The sequence below is a fragment of the Nilaparvata lugens genome, chromosome 2, assembly GCF_014356525.2.
Source record: "Nilaparvata lugens isolate BPH chromosome 2, ASM1435652v1, whole genome shotgun sequence".
Taxonomy (NCBI): Eukaryota; Metazoa; Arthropoda; class Insecta; order Hemiptera; family Delphacidae; genus Nilaparvata; species Nilaparvata lugens.
Window position 1 is genome coordinate 72,805,337 of NC_052505.1, and position 18,023 is coordinate 72,823,359.

An 18,023-nucleotide genomic window follows, 5' to 3' on the forward strand; every position below is an offset into this window, starting at 1 on the left:
TTCTAACAGGCATTTTTCAACTGCCAAATTACAAATCACTGCCATATACTTATTAAATTTTAAGTATCTCTATTTATATCATCTAGGAAACTGCCATGCCTTGACAAGCAAGTCAAGTGAAACAACAGCAAGGAAGCATTTTGCAATTCAAGCAATGAATAAAAACTTTGCCACACAATTTCTTTAATTGAAACATATTGAATGTTCCAGATACGGTGAAACATCATGTTGCATCAGTAACAGAGAAGGAGGTGGACTCAATAATTATTGCTTGTTGGCTGGTGCAAGCTAAGGGCGCATGTCAAGAATGGAGAAAAAGTGAGTAGATGCTCCAGAAAATACTCTAGTGTTATGGATGTACAAAAATTAGCAATGAAAATTTCAACACTTCAACTTGATTAAGCCTATAGTTCAAAGCAATTTCTTGAGTGCAATTCAATCAATCAATTTTATTTGAAATAAATTATTACAGTTTTTGGTCCTGCTAAACTCGTGAGTTTTTCAGCAGGTGTCATTTCAATACAAAAATTATTCACAACGTTAAACTAAAATAAAGTATTAATAAAATATAATCAGCTTATTAGTTGTAATCTATAAACAATCTTAACAACAATAAAATTAGGAAAAGAATTATTTTATTACTGTATTGAGAAAGGAAAATTAGGAACATGATGAATAAGAATCAATAAAAATAGAGTTTAATATAACTTTATAATAGTTATTACCTATATACTGTATAATTCAATGAAGTATAATATTTTTCAAAGTGGCAACAAGTACTGTAAAGTAAAAGATACAAGCAGTTTGCCTGTTTTGTGGGCACGAGCCCGCAAGGTGTAAAATTATTTTACTGACTTTTTATTTTTATACTGGCCAAGACGTTTGACTTGGAAGTGGATGGTAGTGGACGGCCAACTGCCAAACGGCAAAATTTTGTCCCACAAGAACAATGTAATTATTATCAATCTCTTGGAGCAGATAGTGTTATTTATGAAAAGAATTTCACGTCATTGGAAAGAGAATTCAATTCTCCAGGTGGTTGACTTTTTAATTTTTTGATTTTAAGTTTACTTTAAAAATCATATTTCAATACTTTTATGGCTAATTAATTATACAATAATTTCTTTAATAAACTTTAAATCAAAAAGTAAAAGTCAACCCCCCTGGGAAATTGAATTCTCTTTCAAATGACATAAAGAACGTGAAATTCTGTCCATAAATAACAGCGCTTTCTGCTCCAAGACATTGTTCTTATAGGACATAATTTTGCTGTTTGACTGTTGGTCGTCCTCTACCACCCACGACTCACCCTTAAACGATTAACTTGAAAACATGATCGTTTTTATTTTGTTGGTCTATTTTTCCAGGACTGGAGGCAATGAAGATACATTGGGGTAGAAGATAAGGAGGGCGAAATCTAGCGAATTTTTTGGTACTGCAAACCGCAGATTTGGCGCCACGAATCCACCCACTCACATAATATACAGTGAATATCGTTTATAGTGACCTTCAAGGGACCATCAGTTTTGGGTCACTATAACCGATAGTCACTATATCCGATACTAGGCTCAGGAAGTACTAAAGTATACATTAGTGAAAAAACAGCATAAATAATGACACTTACGTTTTCGTTGCAGCATTTTATTCCAGGTAAACACACTTTCCAAACTGAAACGTCCTTTATATTATTATAATGTACTGTAAATTTTTAATAATTTTATGAAAATTGAAACGAAATCACAAACGAAGTCACATTCAAATGAAAATCCCTGTTAATACAGTATACAAATATGGCCCGTTCAAAAACTTCAGTAGGCTACTTCATAAATTTCATTTTAGTTTGAAAATAATTCAATGTTTCATAAAAAAAAACTTGAACTGAAAATAAGAAAAAATTGAACTCAAAAAAATGTTAAAATTAGGTCTTTTCAAAAAGTCTGTAATTTTCGTTGTTTTTTTTGCACTTTGAATTGTAGTACGATGTTTGAAACTGTTTCTCTAGATTAAATAGAACATTTTTTGTTGCTTCATCTGCTGTATTGTGACACTAAGAAATTGGCAAATTGTCTTGATCGCTTTACAAGCTTCAGTCAGTGTTGGTGGATTGATTTCCTCATCATTATCATTGTCTTTCTCAGTGTTTGTAACGTCGTCTTCTTCTCTCAAAGTCGAAGTCAGCAATTCCTCATCACTTACAGCTGCCGTCGTTTCCAAATCCTTGTCTACTTCTTCATACTCTTCAAAGAAATCCTGAGACACTGGTTGAGCCAAACTTCTCCCCCATTCTTGTAACGACTCTTCTGTGCATGCAGATTCAATAATGTTATCAGACTGCATTAAAAATCCTGCATGTCTGAAACAGTTTTTCACTGTAATGGATGTGACTTCATTCCAAGCTCTTTCTAATTGCGTCGAGTACAGAGACTTTTGTTTCACATCCTTCATCCAAATCTTGAATGATTTGTAGAATGAGACGTTTCCGATAGTTGACTTTCAGAGACCTTATAACACCTTGATCCAAGGGTTGCAAAACAGATGTTGTATTAGGCGGGAGGAACACCAACTTTATAGATGTAAGATTTTCAACATGTGGATGTGCTGGACAGTTATCTACCATCAACAATATTTTATCATTTTTCAATTTCAGTTCATTGTCCCATTTTCGTAGCCAGGAAGCGAAACCACTGCTGCTTCACCACTTATTCTACCACTTGTGATTGCATGGCGCTGGCGAAATCGTTGTATCCATGCAGATGTAATATCGCGAGGTCTACCCAACTTCTCAGCCAAATCATTTGCTTTACTCTGCAAAATTGGACCGCTTATAGGAATATTATTCGCTCTTGTATCTTGAACCATTTCAGCAACGCTTGATCTACATCATTGTTTTGACTAGGACGAAGGTTTTTTGATTTCATAGAACTTGTCTCGAAGCTCTGCTTAATTTTATCGCGATTTTTCCATATTACCGAAATTGTTGAATGTCCAACCCCTAATTACTTCGCTATGTCCCTATTTGCTTCACCATTCTCAATTCGCCAAATGATGTGCGATTTTTCTTCAATAGTGAAAGTCTTACGGGAGAAGCCATATTATCAACACTGTATACAATTTAAAATAAGAGTTCTGTTTGTAAATTTAATGAAACATGCACTACACACACTAATATAACACACACTTTACAGTAACAATCCAATCACACATCAAACCGAAATACTGTAGGATGCAACCGAACCGAACGAAAGGCTGAATTGAACTGAATGTCTGAATAGGCCAATAATGTTCAGAGGAATGCACATTTCACGATTTCGTAATAAAAGACTGACCAATAATACGGCTCAACTAGAATAAATACAGACATGATGATTCCTGTCTGGAGAACATCCTGTTTACTTAACGTTTCGTCATTATATACGATATTATTTTCCTCATTTTGATAGAAATCCGGTCATAATAGCCGATATGTGATTATAATCGATGTCACTATAAGCGATATAATAAAGCATTGTACGCATAGCAAACCAAACAAGGGGCAGCTTTCCGGTCACTATATCCGATAGGTCATTATAGCCGATGTCATAATAAACGATATTCACTGTATAATAATCTTTAATCTCTTCTCTACGTGTGTTACCAGTTGTATATATATATAGTGTATTTAATATTCGTATGTATCGCATAAAATATGCAGTATTTTATTATGGACCTTTCAGCTGAATTATGTTCTGTATAGCCTAACATATTTTGTCTTCTTGTTATTTTAATAAAGATTTTAGTGAAGATTATTCTAGTAAAGAATATATTTATGAAAATTTTACTTCACATTACATTTTATTACTTGTTATTTCACATTACTACTCTTACAGAGTTACTTTAATAAGAGTTACCATATTTACTTACCATTATTACTTAAGGCCTATTCACATTTTACTTAAATGTATTATTAATTAGCCTAATCTCATTTCATTAAATTAGATCGCATTTTTATTTATTTTTGATATGTTTAATTATGTTCTTTGTATGGTAAATAAAATTTGAATTTGAAATTTGAATGAATTTTATGAATAAAGGTGAATTTGGTGAATGACTGTATGAAGTTTTTATGGGTAGATTTTTCCAAGAATTTTAGCTGAATAGTAGAGTTATTCTTTTAACTTCTATTTATGCTCATCCAATACATCCTCATTATAAAAAGAATGTCTATGGAAACATTTTCATGAAAGTCATGAGCCATCTTCCTTCCTAAATAAGCCTACTCACAGTAAGATTGCCTTGAACATGTATAGCTATACACCTAGGTGATCCATGTAACATGATACAGGTAACATGTATCATCAATACCTAAACTATATTTTTGTTAGTTACATATTTTCATATCAGATATATATTTGAGACATGGGAGTGATATATATTGGACATGTCTCATCGATATCAAAATTATATTTTTGTTAGGTACTTATTTACATATCAGATATGTATTTGAGACATGAGGGTGATACATATCAGATACATAAAATGAATACCTAAATGATATGTATCCAAAAAGCGGACATTTTCACATATCAAATACGTATCAGATAGGTATTAGATACGTTTTCAAACATATCCAGTACATATCGTAAGTATCGGTGGAACATATCTTATACATATCTGATATGTTCATGTGCTATGTGGGTGTCAATGCGTGGAGATGAGAAACAAAAGATGGAACGAGCCATGGAAACATGTAAAGAGCCATGGAAACACATTTGACTTTTGAAAAATAACTTATGAATTGAACTCATTACGGTGACCGTGAACGTTGTGACTTGGAACTCACTAGGGAGACCGTTATCGATCAGTACTTCTTCTATTTGGTCGCAATGAAATACTGAACTGATGCCCTAAATTAACCTAATCCTGACCTATTGTTTTTGAAGGGACGGATTCAAGGATCCAAAGGTTCAAAGAACCCCACACGTCAACCGAAGCTTATTGTGTTCCCAAGTAGTATGTTAGTTACGCAAACCAATACCTGTGTTCTTTACAAGAACCAGGAGTTTTCCCTATACTAACATCCCATTCACCACACGGTTGCTTGTTACAGTCGAGTGTGATATGCTTGGCAGTCTCTTCAGACTGATTAGTACTCGTGACCTACGTGAGTTCCACTCCTGGCATGTTTTGAAGGTCCTACCGCTAAGGAAGGGGTGGCCAAGTTGCCTCTAGGGCGCCCGGCCACCCTTGACTCACATTTGTGCCTGGAGTTTCACCCATCTCTGACTTCTTGGGGTTTTCTTTTTGCCCCACCGAAACTCTGCAGGGTCAGAAGCCTCACCTCTCCCAAAAAGTTTTGCCTGGATGGCCGCCCTTCTCTGAGCAGTGGTGAGTTTTGGTCTCTCCACCCACAAACTCGTGACCAACGTGAGTTCCACTCCTTGCTTCTTTGTAGATCCTTCCGCTGAACGAGGGGTCACCAAATTGCCTCTAGGGCACCTGGCCACTCTCGACTTATCCTCTTGACCTACATTTGTGCCTGGAGTATCACCCATCTCTGGTCTCTTAGGTTTTTCTTTTTGCCCCTCCGAAACTGCCCTGATGGGGCAGATCCCGTGGGTTTGAAGGCAAGGCAACATCTGGAATTGCCTTGAGGTCCATTTTAGTCGCCTCTGACGACAAGCATGGATAATGTGGGTGAATTCTGGTTTTCAACACATTCTTGAGTACGATGATCGACTCAAAGCTCCCCCAACCCACAGGGGGCATCCTGACCTAAACAGATATTGGAACTGTGGATGAGAGTTTGAATAAAAATAGCAAGAATTTATAAATCAATTAAGTTTAATCAAATAATTGTTAAGCAATACATGAAAATTATTTAATTCACTCCCACGTTTTCGACAGTTATTCTGGGAAGGGATTTAACACCATCTTTGTTGATAACTTCCACCTGGAAGTTTGGCAGATTGAGAATTAATCTTTTGTGGATCTCACGAACACACTTCTTCATGACTTCATAACACTCCTCTTCAGTCATATCTGAAAAATCAATAGATATAAATAAATAAGGATCACCTGAAGAATATCTTATGTTGAGAGAACTCCAATATTTCGCCAAAGATTACACTCAAAATTGGCGTTTTTCTATAGACACAATAGTTCAAATGTACACAGGACCATTTAATACTTTTTGGGGTTTTGAGTAAATCCTTCCAGGGTTTTCGAGAACAAATTAACCTTAAAATCTAAACACTATAGTGTACACAGGTTTATCTGAAGTAATGGTGGTGCTAAATTAGAGGGTTTCTTTTTTCAAGTTTTTCATCGAATTTTCAATGCATTTTGAAAACTAAACTGACCTAACCTAACTACATTTTTCAAGTAAATTCATACTTTGAATGAATTTGAGGGGGTTAGATATGGGTGTTTGTCAAATTCTCCATATCATTCCTGTTCCAAAGTACTATCAGACTGAAATGCAATAGTTCTCTTAGTATCTTAACCAAGTCTCTAATTGAGAAATAACTGAATATATATTAGTTCTGAAAAGTAAGGTTTTTTGCAACCCTGCGCTACATAATTCAAATAAAACTGGTGATTGAATTGAGCGATGAAAGTCTTTTTTGACTTTTTAACGGAAGGATGCAGGCTCAAATGAAAAATGCTGCTGATCTTATTACTGGATGTTCCAACTAGAGGTCAAGGGGGCCGGAGCCCCTTGGCTAGACACGGATAAGGCAAACGAAGCGAGCTTGATAATTGTAGATATTAAACGCATATAACAAATGTTGAAATACTCGCACATTTCAGATATCGCACATATGAATGACATCCGAATTTGTTAGTTTTAAAAATAGTGTTTCCTAACAGGAAAACAGTCATTACATCTTTGAAGAGTATGCCAAGTTATCTCTTATAATTGTTGACATTTGATTTGATGACTAGCTTAATTGAATCTATGAAAAATGTATTATAATCAAAAATGTATTATAAATTATATAATCTACTTCCTAGATGGAGAGTTGGTATCACTGGCTCCCTCAAATGGTTGCTCTAGTGTTGTGTATATTATTTTTCGTATTTTCGATAGTTCTTCATCAAAAAATGATAAATAGTTCAGAAAAGTTATTGACGGCTTCAGTAATAGACTTCTGTTTCTAACCTAATTAACAGTGCAAGAGAATCACTATAAGAATACACCTTTTCGAGCTTGATGATGATGAACTTTGAACCCCCTGCAGGGAACCTAACAAATATAAATTTACCCCTACAAAACCTGAGACCAATAATCATCCAATTCTAGGTAAATAATATTGCATATCAGCAAGATCAAGACCCTTCAAATATGACAATTTAGTCTACTCTTCGAGAATATGATTTATGATTTATGAGTTATCGACAATATGATTTACGACCAAAGCTTGTATAGAAAAAGAAACAGCTGGCTCTGAAAGAGAGGAAAGCATAAAGGCCGTTTCATCCCGCACCGCTCTCAACCCTCCGCCGAAACAATTAACTGCTGTCGCCAGACGTGTTATCGGCTAATTAAGTCGTTTACAAGCCTTTGTAGTAAGAAAGTTACACTGACTCCCAGAATCTAGCAGCAATCTAACCCTACCTTGCTTTCCCTGTCTACTCGAAACAGTAGCCACTACAGTAGACAACAACACTCAACACAGTTGATTCAGCATTCTTACTGTCATTGACCTTGGTCGAACAGTTGACCACTTCCTTGTTTACATTATTCACATCACCCTGAGACGATTTTTTATTAAAATCGAAATGCAATAAGGAAAGATGCGGCTTTTCACACTGGTTACAACGCACTATACTAGTACCTTCACGAACAGAATGACTGTCAAGCACACTTGAAACAACATGATTTGTCTTTGACAAAACGGAACCGTTCCCATAGTGACAATTTCAAAAAAGAACGACAATCAAGTAAGCTATGAGTACCTTGATTACACTTCAAACAATTTGACTTTTCACGAACATTACCAGTCGAAGTCATCTCTGATTGAACAGCCAAAATCTAGGAATTTGACAAGTTCTTGACTGGCTTCACACCACTTGATGATTCGAATTTATTATTTTTATCACATGGCAATGACTTGAACTGTCTTTCAACGAAGTGTACAAAATGTTTGTAAGTAAGAGGTACTTATCAGAGACAACAAATCTCAAACTCTCTACGAGATGTTGGATCTAACACTTTCAATCCCTGCTACAAAAAAATACAATCCTCCAAACCCTCATTTTTTACCCGCTTCAAAGCTGTAATAGAATAACAAAATCTATCTAATATCAAGCCCGCCCTAGATTCAACCTTCAAACTTTTGAACTGAAATATTTCATCTAAATAAGAATCTATCTGAGATCTAGGGTCATTATAATGGCTAAGCAATGCATCCCAAATAATTTTGTAATTAGTGGCTATAGGTGGAAGATGTTTACAAATATTTGCGGCCTCATGAGTAAGCTTTGAAACTAAATACTGGACCTTATGTTAATCTGATAAAGTGGTATTGTCATGGACTAATGATTTGAATAATTCAAAAAACGTAAACCGTTCAGCTTGACGTCCACTAAAATTTGGCAATCGAATTTTCGGTAATAATTGTTGTTCATTAGTTACACTACATGCTGAAACTGTCAGCAAATCTGCTTGCTTAGTTTCTGATTGTTTTTTTATTTTTCGACTGTTTTAACGATAAATGCAATCATATCTAAATGCGAGTCATTGAATTTAGGGACATATTCTGGGTCTACACTCATTTCTAACTCATTAATCTTAAATTCAATACTATCATAATCCACGACTGTTGCTGTAATCAATCTAGCCAAAGTTAAAACATATTGAGCTGTTTTCTGATCAGATACATTTTTACACAAATCAAATGTACGGTGTATTCTCTGATATAATTGTTCTAACTTCGCCCTATGAATTTTCAACATTGCAGGAATAGTTTTAGGATCTAATTCTCCTTGTGTATTCATTTTGAATAACTTTGTTATCACAAACAATAAGATAGTGATGAACAAACAACTTATCTGTACACAACAAAGTTTAGCGTGTCTGCTCTACGCTCTAGAGCCTGTCGACTACAATACGAACAATACAAACAAACTACAAATGCATATATGAGAATTTGAGTACAATTTAGGCCAATAAACATCACGGGCCGGTTAGGACCAACAATAGTTATACAAATTTCTGATTAAGTGGACTGTAATTTTAATCGATTTAATATTCAATATATTCTGGCAGAAAAATACTAATGAATTCATTCATGATGCAATGAAAATCTCTATTATTAAAACTTACCCCGGCTGATGATCTACGCTGTAAGTCAGAGTGATTTTTACCTATAGGTTTGGGTGGTAAAAAGATAAAGGAGAGAATTAAGGAATAGAGAAATGTAAATAAATCACTTGACCTCTGATGATTTATGATGTAGCCAGGTATTGCAGAGAGTTGTAATATAAAAAATACTCAAATTCTCACATGTACTTTAAAATCAATTATTACTCCCTACGATCGGAGACACGGAATTACAATTAATAATTTCCGATAGAAATACAAATACAACGAATGAGTCGAACTGTCCTGTCAACGGAGGCAGTTATGCAAGCAGACTGGTATTCGAAAACTACAAACCAAACAAACAATTATGCACTAGAGTGCGCCAGTAGATGGGGAAGATTGGAAACTAACTACTCAGCGCCAAACTCCATTATATTCAAACGGCGTCAACGCAGGTAGTTTTTGAAATAAAAGAAGTAACCTATATTCAAGTCCTTGAAATAGTTTCCAGGATGAAGTCGTCCAGTACCAAAGATATATATTCTCACTTATTAAACAAGTAATAGAACCCATCTTACAGCCACTTACCTCAGTTTTAAATGCCTGTATAAAATCAGCAGTTTTTCCATCTTTACTAAAACATTCAAGAACTATCCCGATTCACAAAAAGGGTGACAGGAATTCACCAGATAACTTCAGACCAATTCCTATCCCACCAATCTTTGGAAAAATCTTTGAATATATTATTGCAACTCAATTGTACGATTTCCTAGAATTGAACAGCTTGTTTGCAGACTCCCAGTATGGTTTTAGGATGGGGAAGTCAACAATCGAAGCCGTGCAGTCAGTTGTAACCGTGGTCGAGGATGGCTTCAATAGGAAGAAATACACAGGATTAATTCTATTCGATCTGAGTAAAGGATTTGATGTCGTTGATCCCAGTATTCTACTAAAAAAATTACAATTTTTGGGTGTCCGTGATAGAGCTTTAAAATTATTTGAATCCTATTTAGAGGGTCGTACACAGACAGTGTGTATAAACTCAAGTCTTTCTGATCCACTTAAAGTACCACACGGAGTACCTCAAGGATCCATTCTTGGGCCAATATTATTTCTAGTGATGATGAATGATATAGAATTAAATATTGCATCTAAAGTTGTTTGCTATGCTGATGATTCATCACTGGTTACCAACTATGTTGATCTGAGTGCTCTACAACAAAAAATGTCCAGCAGTTAGGGTAAGGCTTCAGCTTGGTTTAGAGCGAACCGCCTATTTTTGAATAATGCCAAGACGCAAACACTGGTGCTTGGACTGAGAAGATCAGTGATGAAGCAGAAAGTGCAAAGATTCTGGGCATAACACTGGACCAGAAGCTCACATGGATACCCCAAATTAAAAGTGTCTGCTCAAAATGAAGTAGGGTTATATATCTCCTTCGTAGTCTCAAGGACTGTGTGCCTTCCAATTATTTGAGAATGTGCTACTTCGCCTTTTTCCAAAGCACTTATATGTATGGTCTAGTCTGTTTAGTCTGTCTAGTTTTAGTTGGTAGGTTCCTTGCTAGTATGTCTATTCATCTAGTCTAGATTGAATAGGATAGCAACCATCCCGAATCATATATCATTGAAATTATTCAATAAATTGCCCATACTAGCCAGGAACCTTCCAGCTAAAACTTATAAACAGAACATAGAGCGCCTCCTATTGGAAAATCCATTGTAATCACTTTCAGATTTCTTTAATCTACCATTTGACAACTATTTTCATTGAAGCAGGGAAGAATATATCAAGGGTTTAGTCTTGTGGGGCTGCGCCCCAGAGGTTCAAAAAGTAGTCTTGCTCCAGAAGAAGGCTTTAAGAATTATATGTGATGTTGCTTATCTGGAACATTGCAAGCCTCTATTTATAAAACAGAAAATCATGACAGTTTACAGCATGGTCGCTTTCAAACTTCTACAAATAAAAGAGAATTTAGGCTCATATAGCTGCAGAACCGACATTTACAGTCATAACACTAGGAACAAATCAAAAATAGATGTACCATATACTAAGTATATGTACTGTATAATTATGGTACATCTATTTTTGATTTGTTCCTAGTGTTATGACTGTAAATTTCGGTTCTGCAGCTATATGAGCCTAAATTCTCTTTTATTTGTAGAAGTTTGAAAGCGACCATGCTGTAAACTGTCATGATTTTCTGTTTTATAAATAGAGGCTTGCAATGTTCCAGATAAGCAACATCACATATAATTCTTAAAGCCTTCTTCTGGAGCAAGACTACTTTTTGAACCTCTGGGGCGCAGCCCCACAAGACTAAACCCTTGATATATTCTTCCCTGCTTCAATGAAAATAGTTGTCAAATGGTAGATTAAAGAAATCTGAAAGTGATTACAATGGATTTTCCAATAGGAGGCGCTCTATGTTCTGTTTATAAGTTTCCTGGCTAGTATGGGCAATTTATTGAATAATTTCAATGATATATGATTCGGGATGGTTGCTATCCTATTCAATCTAGACTAGATGAATAGACATACTAGCAAGGAACCTACCAACTAAAACTTATAAACAGAACATAGAGCGCCTCCTATTGGAAAATCCATTGTACTCACTTTCAGATTTCTTTAATCTACCATTTGACAACTATTTTAATTGAAGCAGGGAAGAATATATCTTTAAGTATAAATGTTCTCAATATTTGTATTGTTATGATTTTGATGTTTATTTTATCATTTAATGACTATATTCTATTATGTTATATGACTTTATCCCATTTGATGTATCTTCTTTATTCTATTGAAATATACCTTGTATAGATGTATTATTATTATTATTATTATTATTATTATTATTATTATTATTATGTACATTTTACTATTGTAAAATTGAAACCTGAAGTTATGTACGTTATTATTATGAAATCGACGTTTCCGATAGAATTGTTATGCATTGAAGGAATAAAATTATTCTTATTCTTATTAGAATATCGCACCTTCTTTGTAGTATCTATCCAAGAGACCCAAGGTTACCATGCCACCATAGCCATGGACGGAGAAAGGTACCTCAGCGAAAGATGCCCAGATAATCAATGTAGAAGAGTTGGGGACCATCAACTTTATCATAGCCACCAATTAACATGTTAACATGGTATGGACTCTGAAAAAATATAAAAACAACATCTTACTTCAATATATATTATCATTTGAATAGCTATTCAAGCAGATTGTATATATGACATGTGTTTTCCTCAGGGGGGGGGGGACGTGACTTTTTGGCTCAGTCATATCCAGGAACAATTCAGTTGAAAGATAATAATATTTAATTTTAGACGATTATTTATCGATCAAAATGACATCTAGTAAAATATAAGTTTACTATTCAAAATCCTAGAGTTGAAAAGTCTAGAACTTGGCTGAATCTCAATCTCGGAAACTGGCCCTCAATAATTAAAATTAATTAAAAAAATTGAAATGGAATTCTCTATTCTTTGATTCATAAAACAAGTACAACATCAAAAATGACCGGGAGAGAAAAAATAAGGTAACCTTGTGCTATTCATCTCCCACATTTAGATAAGGTTACACATAGTCCGAAATAGATTAAGTCTTGTAGTTGTCCACTTCACCAAATTTTCAGTTCTTAATTATTTTCACAAAGTAGATTTTTAAATGTAGGTGCTTCAAAACCAAACATAGAAGAAATAATAATTATCAATAACAAATTGGAAAAAAATAATGATCGTACGGTTTGTAACACTGGAATCGCAGAAAATAGCGATGTCTTTGACCGTTTACTCCACCATCGTTTACGGGGAGAGGGAGAGTGATGATGCAGAAGAGTGGTGGTAAACAATGCTAAATAGCATTACTACTAGAATCGCATATTTTTCAGAATCACATTGAACGGATGGGACTGATGATGCAGTAGTCTACTTTATTCAAACTTGGCGCGCTTTTGGTTTCTTCACCTTTTTTGTATTTATTTTAAATATTTTTAATTTAATCATAAACACATTACATTTCAATTTCTGTCCAGTCATCGGCGAATCCAGAGATGTCCGGACGCCTCGCCTCTGGTTTTCCTCCACCTACTATCTAAAGTACTCAAGCTCAAAGCACACAGGCGTGAACATTTAAAAATCATCTAGTCTAATATTTAGCATCTAAGTAAGGGCAAATTTGGGCATTTGCTTTCAACTCAGATCCAAGGGCGTACAGGGTTTTCAGATGAAATTATAATACTCGGGTTTTAAACCATTGATAGGCTAGACGCAGTTTCAACTCTTTTGGTGCAAATGGACTAGTGGGTCTTTATTTTATTTATTCAATAATTTAACACAACAAAACTTCCAGAAAAGTACCACAGGCTAAAGCCCAAAACAGTTCCAATTCTAATTTATACGACAGTCCAAATCAATAACATGTCTTAGGGCCGGTTTCCGAGCTCGGGATTTAGCTAAGCTCTAGTCTTTAAACAGCCGGAGTCAGAAAGCTGGCTTTCCGAAACGGGGCGTAGTCACAGTTTTCATGATAATCTTCATTTCCTCATTTCTATAATTGGAAATGTTTTTCCTGGACGAAATTAATAATTCAAAATAGCTGAAACTTTACACGATTTTCTCTTTAATTTAATTTTGTGTTCAATTTTCTAGTTTTTCGAAATTTAATTTAAACGAGGACTGCGACTACGCCCCGTTTCGGAAAGCCAATTTTCCGACTCCAGCTGTTTTTTAAAGTCTAGGACTTAGCTGAATCCTGAGCTCGGAAACCGGCCCTTACTGTTGGTGCTAATGGGTAGCGGAATAGCAGAATAAAAGCTGGAAAGAGTAGCAAATACTTGTAACATAAATTATGTGTAGTCACAAATAATAATGCTCATTTCAACTAGTGATCTGCGTAAGCCATTTTCCTTAGTCACACCAAAGATGATCCCGAACATCTAGAAAGTTACTACATACAACTAATTGAATTGGAGATCAACAAATATTTACCGAGCTTCTCAAACTATCAGCAAGGTTTTTAGTAGTGAAGTTTGCCGCTGCTCTTGGAGAAAGTGGATAGCCATTCTTCATTTTATACAGCTGAATATTTTTGGAGATGTACTCTGCAAATTGAACAGTGTCTCCATGTTCGCCAACGATTCCCATGGCAATTTTATCAGAGAGCTGGAATATTTTGCTCTCATCTGAAATAAAATGAAAAAGTCAGTGAAGCAACAATTTGATGGATCAGAAAAAAAGTTGGGCAAATGAGTGTCGAATTTCTTTTTATTTTCGATGATGCCCACAAAATCTCAATAAACTCTGCAAAAACTCTTCTCGTGTGCCGCTACTTTCCCTCAATTTCAAATAGGAGAAGATATAATTGAATGCACTGACTGATTCAGTCAATATATTGGGTGTGATGCAGGTCGAAGTGGACAATATACATGTTGATAATATTGTCAAGATGAGTGAGGCTCTTCAGACGAGAGTACATGTATTTTGAACGTTTCTACTTGACTTGTTAGAAATTGTAAAATAAAATTATAGGCTTATTCTTATCAACTTATAGGGTATAAAATGTAGAACTAATACTTTTTCAATAAATTTCAACGTGTTATCGTTAATACGAGGTGTGCCTATTAAATAACGGGACTGATAATGCAGTGGAACGAGTGCGCATGCGCTAACCAACATCTATTTAGTTTGAGACTTCCTCTTCAGAATGCAGTTAGTCTCGTTTCTGTAAACAACTTCGTTGAGTCATAACCGTCATTCACGTTAGTGTTATTTTGTATTGCCGGAAAAACGGTTAGCATAAAAATTCAAAGCAATGATGATTGTTATTTCGATATTTATGGGATTGTTTACCTTCAATTGATCAAACAATTGATCAACATTACTACCATAAGGTACTTGATAAAATACGTGAAGGAGAAAGAAGAAAACAACTCGAAATGTGGAAAAACAAATGATGGATTTTGCACAAAGACAATGCGCCAGCTCATTCCGCGTTATCTGTTGAGCGGTTCCTGACCAAGTTCAGCATCCCGGTGTTAGAACATCCACCCTACTCATCAGACCTAGCACTATGTGACTTTTGGTCTGGAAAATTGGTACTCGCGACTACAATTAATTCTGGAGGAGTAGTAGTGCCTTAAAGTCTCCTCCTCATACGAAATTTTGTAGTACAAGAATTATTATGGATATCGTATCGAACCATTTTTATTGAATAAGAAAAAATACCCTAATTTCTTTAAGAAAACTACAAAGTCTCAACTTTACATGAACATTTTAAAAATTGGTGTTTCATAGCTAAATAGGAATATTAAAAACCTCGTTTCATGTACTGAAGCATAATTCCTTTAACTGATCCTTCTACATCCATGACCATTGTACAGTATAGTTTGTGTCAAAAAAGCAAGATGGCAGGCCAAACTAAACTGTCCCTGAGTACATTCATTTACTGAGTAGAATGGATTTCTTTCCAGCTAGATCTTGAATTTGTTTTTTAAAGCAATATCATGATATCAAAAACTCTCGGAACCCGCAAGCCAGACTGTTCAACTATAGGCTGTGAGAGAGCACCTACAATGATTCCTTCAGCCAAATAGAGCTGGCAAGCTTCCATTAAGTACACAATCATAAACCTTGCTCAGATTAGCAAGAACCAGATGCAAAAGATCCATCTCCTCAAGAGCTTCAACGATATAACTTACTCATTTCTGAAATAGCTTTAAACCTAGATCTTAGACTTCGAACTTTTATTATAAAACCGTGTTGTGCAAAAGAAAAAAGGAACATAGAATATCACCTGTACGGGACAGGATCACTTATAGTTTTCCGATTTATATCATCCTACACACGGGAGCATATAATCAATATAAAGCGGCGTCCACTAACGACGCCCTTAGTATCAAAAGGCCGGAACTGTCAAGGGTATATTAACCGCACCAGAAAATGACACCTTGCTGAATAGTTTCAAGAGTCAACTAAGATCAAGTGAAATCTCTTAATGTAGTTAACATATGAGTATAGATGATAAAAATAAATTTGCCAGAATAAAAATATATTTTTAATTTATTGCTTATTCATGTTTTCACATAACCTATAACCTGCAACTGAATCCGGCTAACTAGAAAGTAGGCTAAAGAAAAAAGCTTTGCGTTCAAATACATTGTAACATCCTATTTGGAAGGAGTGTATTTATAGATAAATCAATAGAAAACTATGCATTACATACCTTGTTTTACAACAAAAATGCTTTCTCCACACGACATATCAGAGGCAAGCATAACAAAATCATTACATCTTATCCCAAGTAAGGTTTCCATGTTTTTCAAGTAACAATAACAAAATAAAAACTATCAGACAGAAAGTTCTTAAAATGTGAATAATTTTCACAAAATGATTTGCTATTCTATGAGAGAAAAATGTTTCTTCAAATTATTGCCAATTCATTCACACAGTACTAGTACTAGCACAACAAACAAAATACTCGCACGCGTACACACACACGCAAATAGTCAAATACCACTGCTAAGATAATTTTGTCTTTTCACCAATGAATACAGAAATTGATTAATTCCATTTTTTTAATTGTTATAAATGATGTGTTCATTAATAACTTGTTTCATTTCAAACTGCAGTAGCAAGTTGTTATTTCATTCTGAGATTTATTATGAATAGAATTTTTCAACGCAACCTGTTTGAAGAAACTCTTTTTAGAAAAGACCATTCTACGTCGTAGAAATTGCCCAACCTTAATGTGTTCGAAATCATACCCACAACATGATATATAGTGAGGTTCACGTTATAATGGCAGTGGAGAAAGATAATTAAGATATATAATTTCGTTAATTAATTATCAATTCTACATTGTTGAAAGACGATCTGGCAACAGAGCAAAGCGAAAAAGAGATAGCGCTATAGTGTAGTCCACGTTATAATGGCAGTGGAAAAAGATAGAAGAATAGTGATGCTGATTCTCTGCATCAATTAATTATTTTTCTACACTGTCGAAAACATAATTGTCATCGGAGTGGACCTAGAAAAGGATAGTACCACCGGCTTTGTCGAATGATAGACAAGGATAGCAAAACCGAAGTTGATCAAATACTGTCATTATAACGTGGACCTTACTGTATCTGCTTTGTTGAATGACAGACAAGGACAGCAATACCATTGCCAATCAAACACCGCCATTATAACGTAGACCTCACTATAGTTTTTATTTCTTCAATAACCAAAAAGCTCTTAAAAACGTACAACTTTTTTCAAGTAAATTCAATTAGATGCTTGGTTCAAACTGCATCTAGAGTAAACGCTTTTAAACTTAAACGCCGGCCGCATAAACTACAAATTGGTATGCTGACAAGAAACGAATTGAACGTGATTGAACGCGGTTGAATCTTAGATGAAAGTAGTAGTAGTAATAAACGCCAGGATGATGAGTTCTCTCCTATTATTACTAGTAATTCTGTGAACAGTAGACCTCGCGCTCAGTAAGTTACATTGACTTGTTGTTGTTTTCTCAAAAAAAATTAATAAATAATTTATCAATTTAAAATGTCTAGAAAAAAATCCTAAATAAGCACAGAGCTTTCTGTCCTATAGTACCGTGACGTGTCGTCCCGGAATGTGAGTGTGAGCGCAGTTATCAGGTCTGGCTGCAACTGTCTACAACGTTGATGGAAAGCACGGTAAATAGAAGAAGAATTTTCATCTTAATACCGTGATGGAAAGATAAATT

The 18,023-nt window shown here is 34.9% G+C and overlaps 1 protein-coding gene across 1 annotated transcript; it reads right to left on the reverse strand.

The window, feature by feature from the left end:
• Positions 1-5,802: 5,802 nt before the first annotated feature.
• On the reverse strand, positions 5,803-16,787 carry LOC111062790 (proteasome subunit beta type-2). The gene is given in 5 exon segments (XM_039421681.1): positions 5,803-6,018; positions 12,284-12,365; positions 12,367-12,447; positions 14,282-14,475; positions 16,515-16,787. Coding segments are annotated over 5 exon segments (609 nt in total). The 5' UTR covers positions 16,606-16,787; the 3' UTR covers positions 5,803-5,857.
• Positions 16,788-18,023: the final 1,236 nt, after the last annotated feature.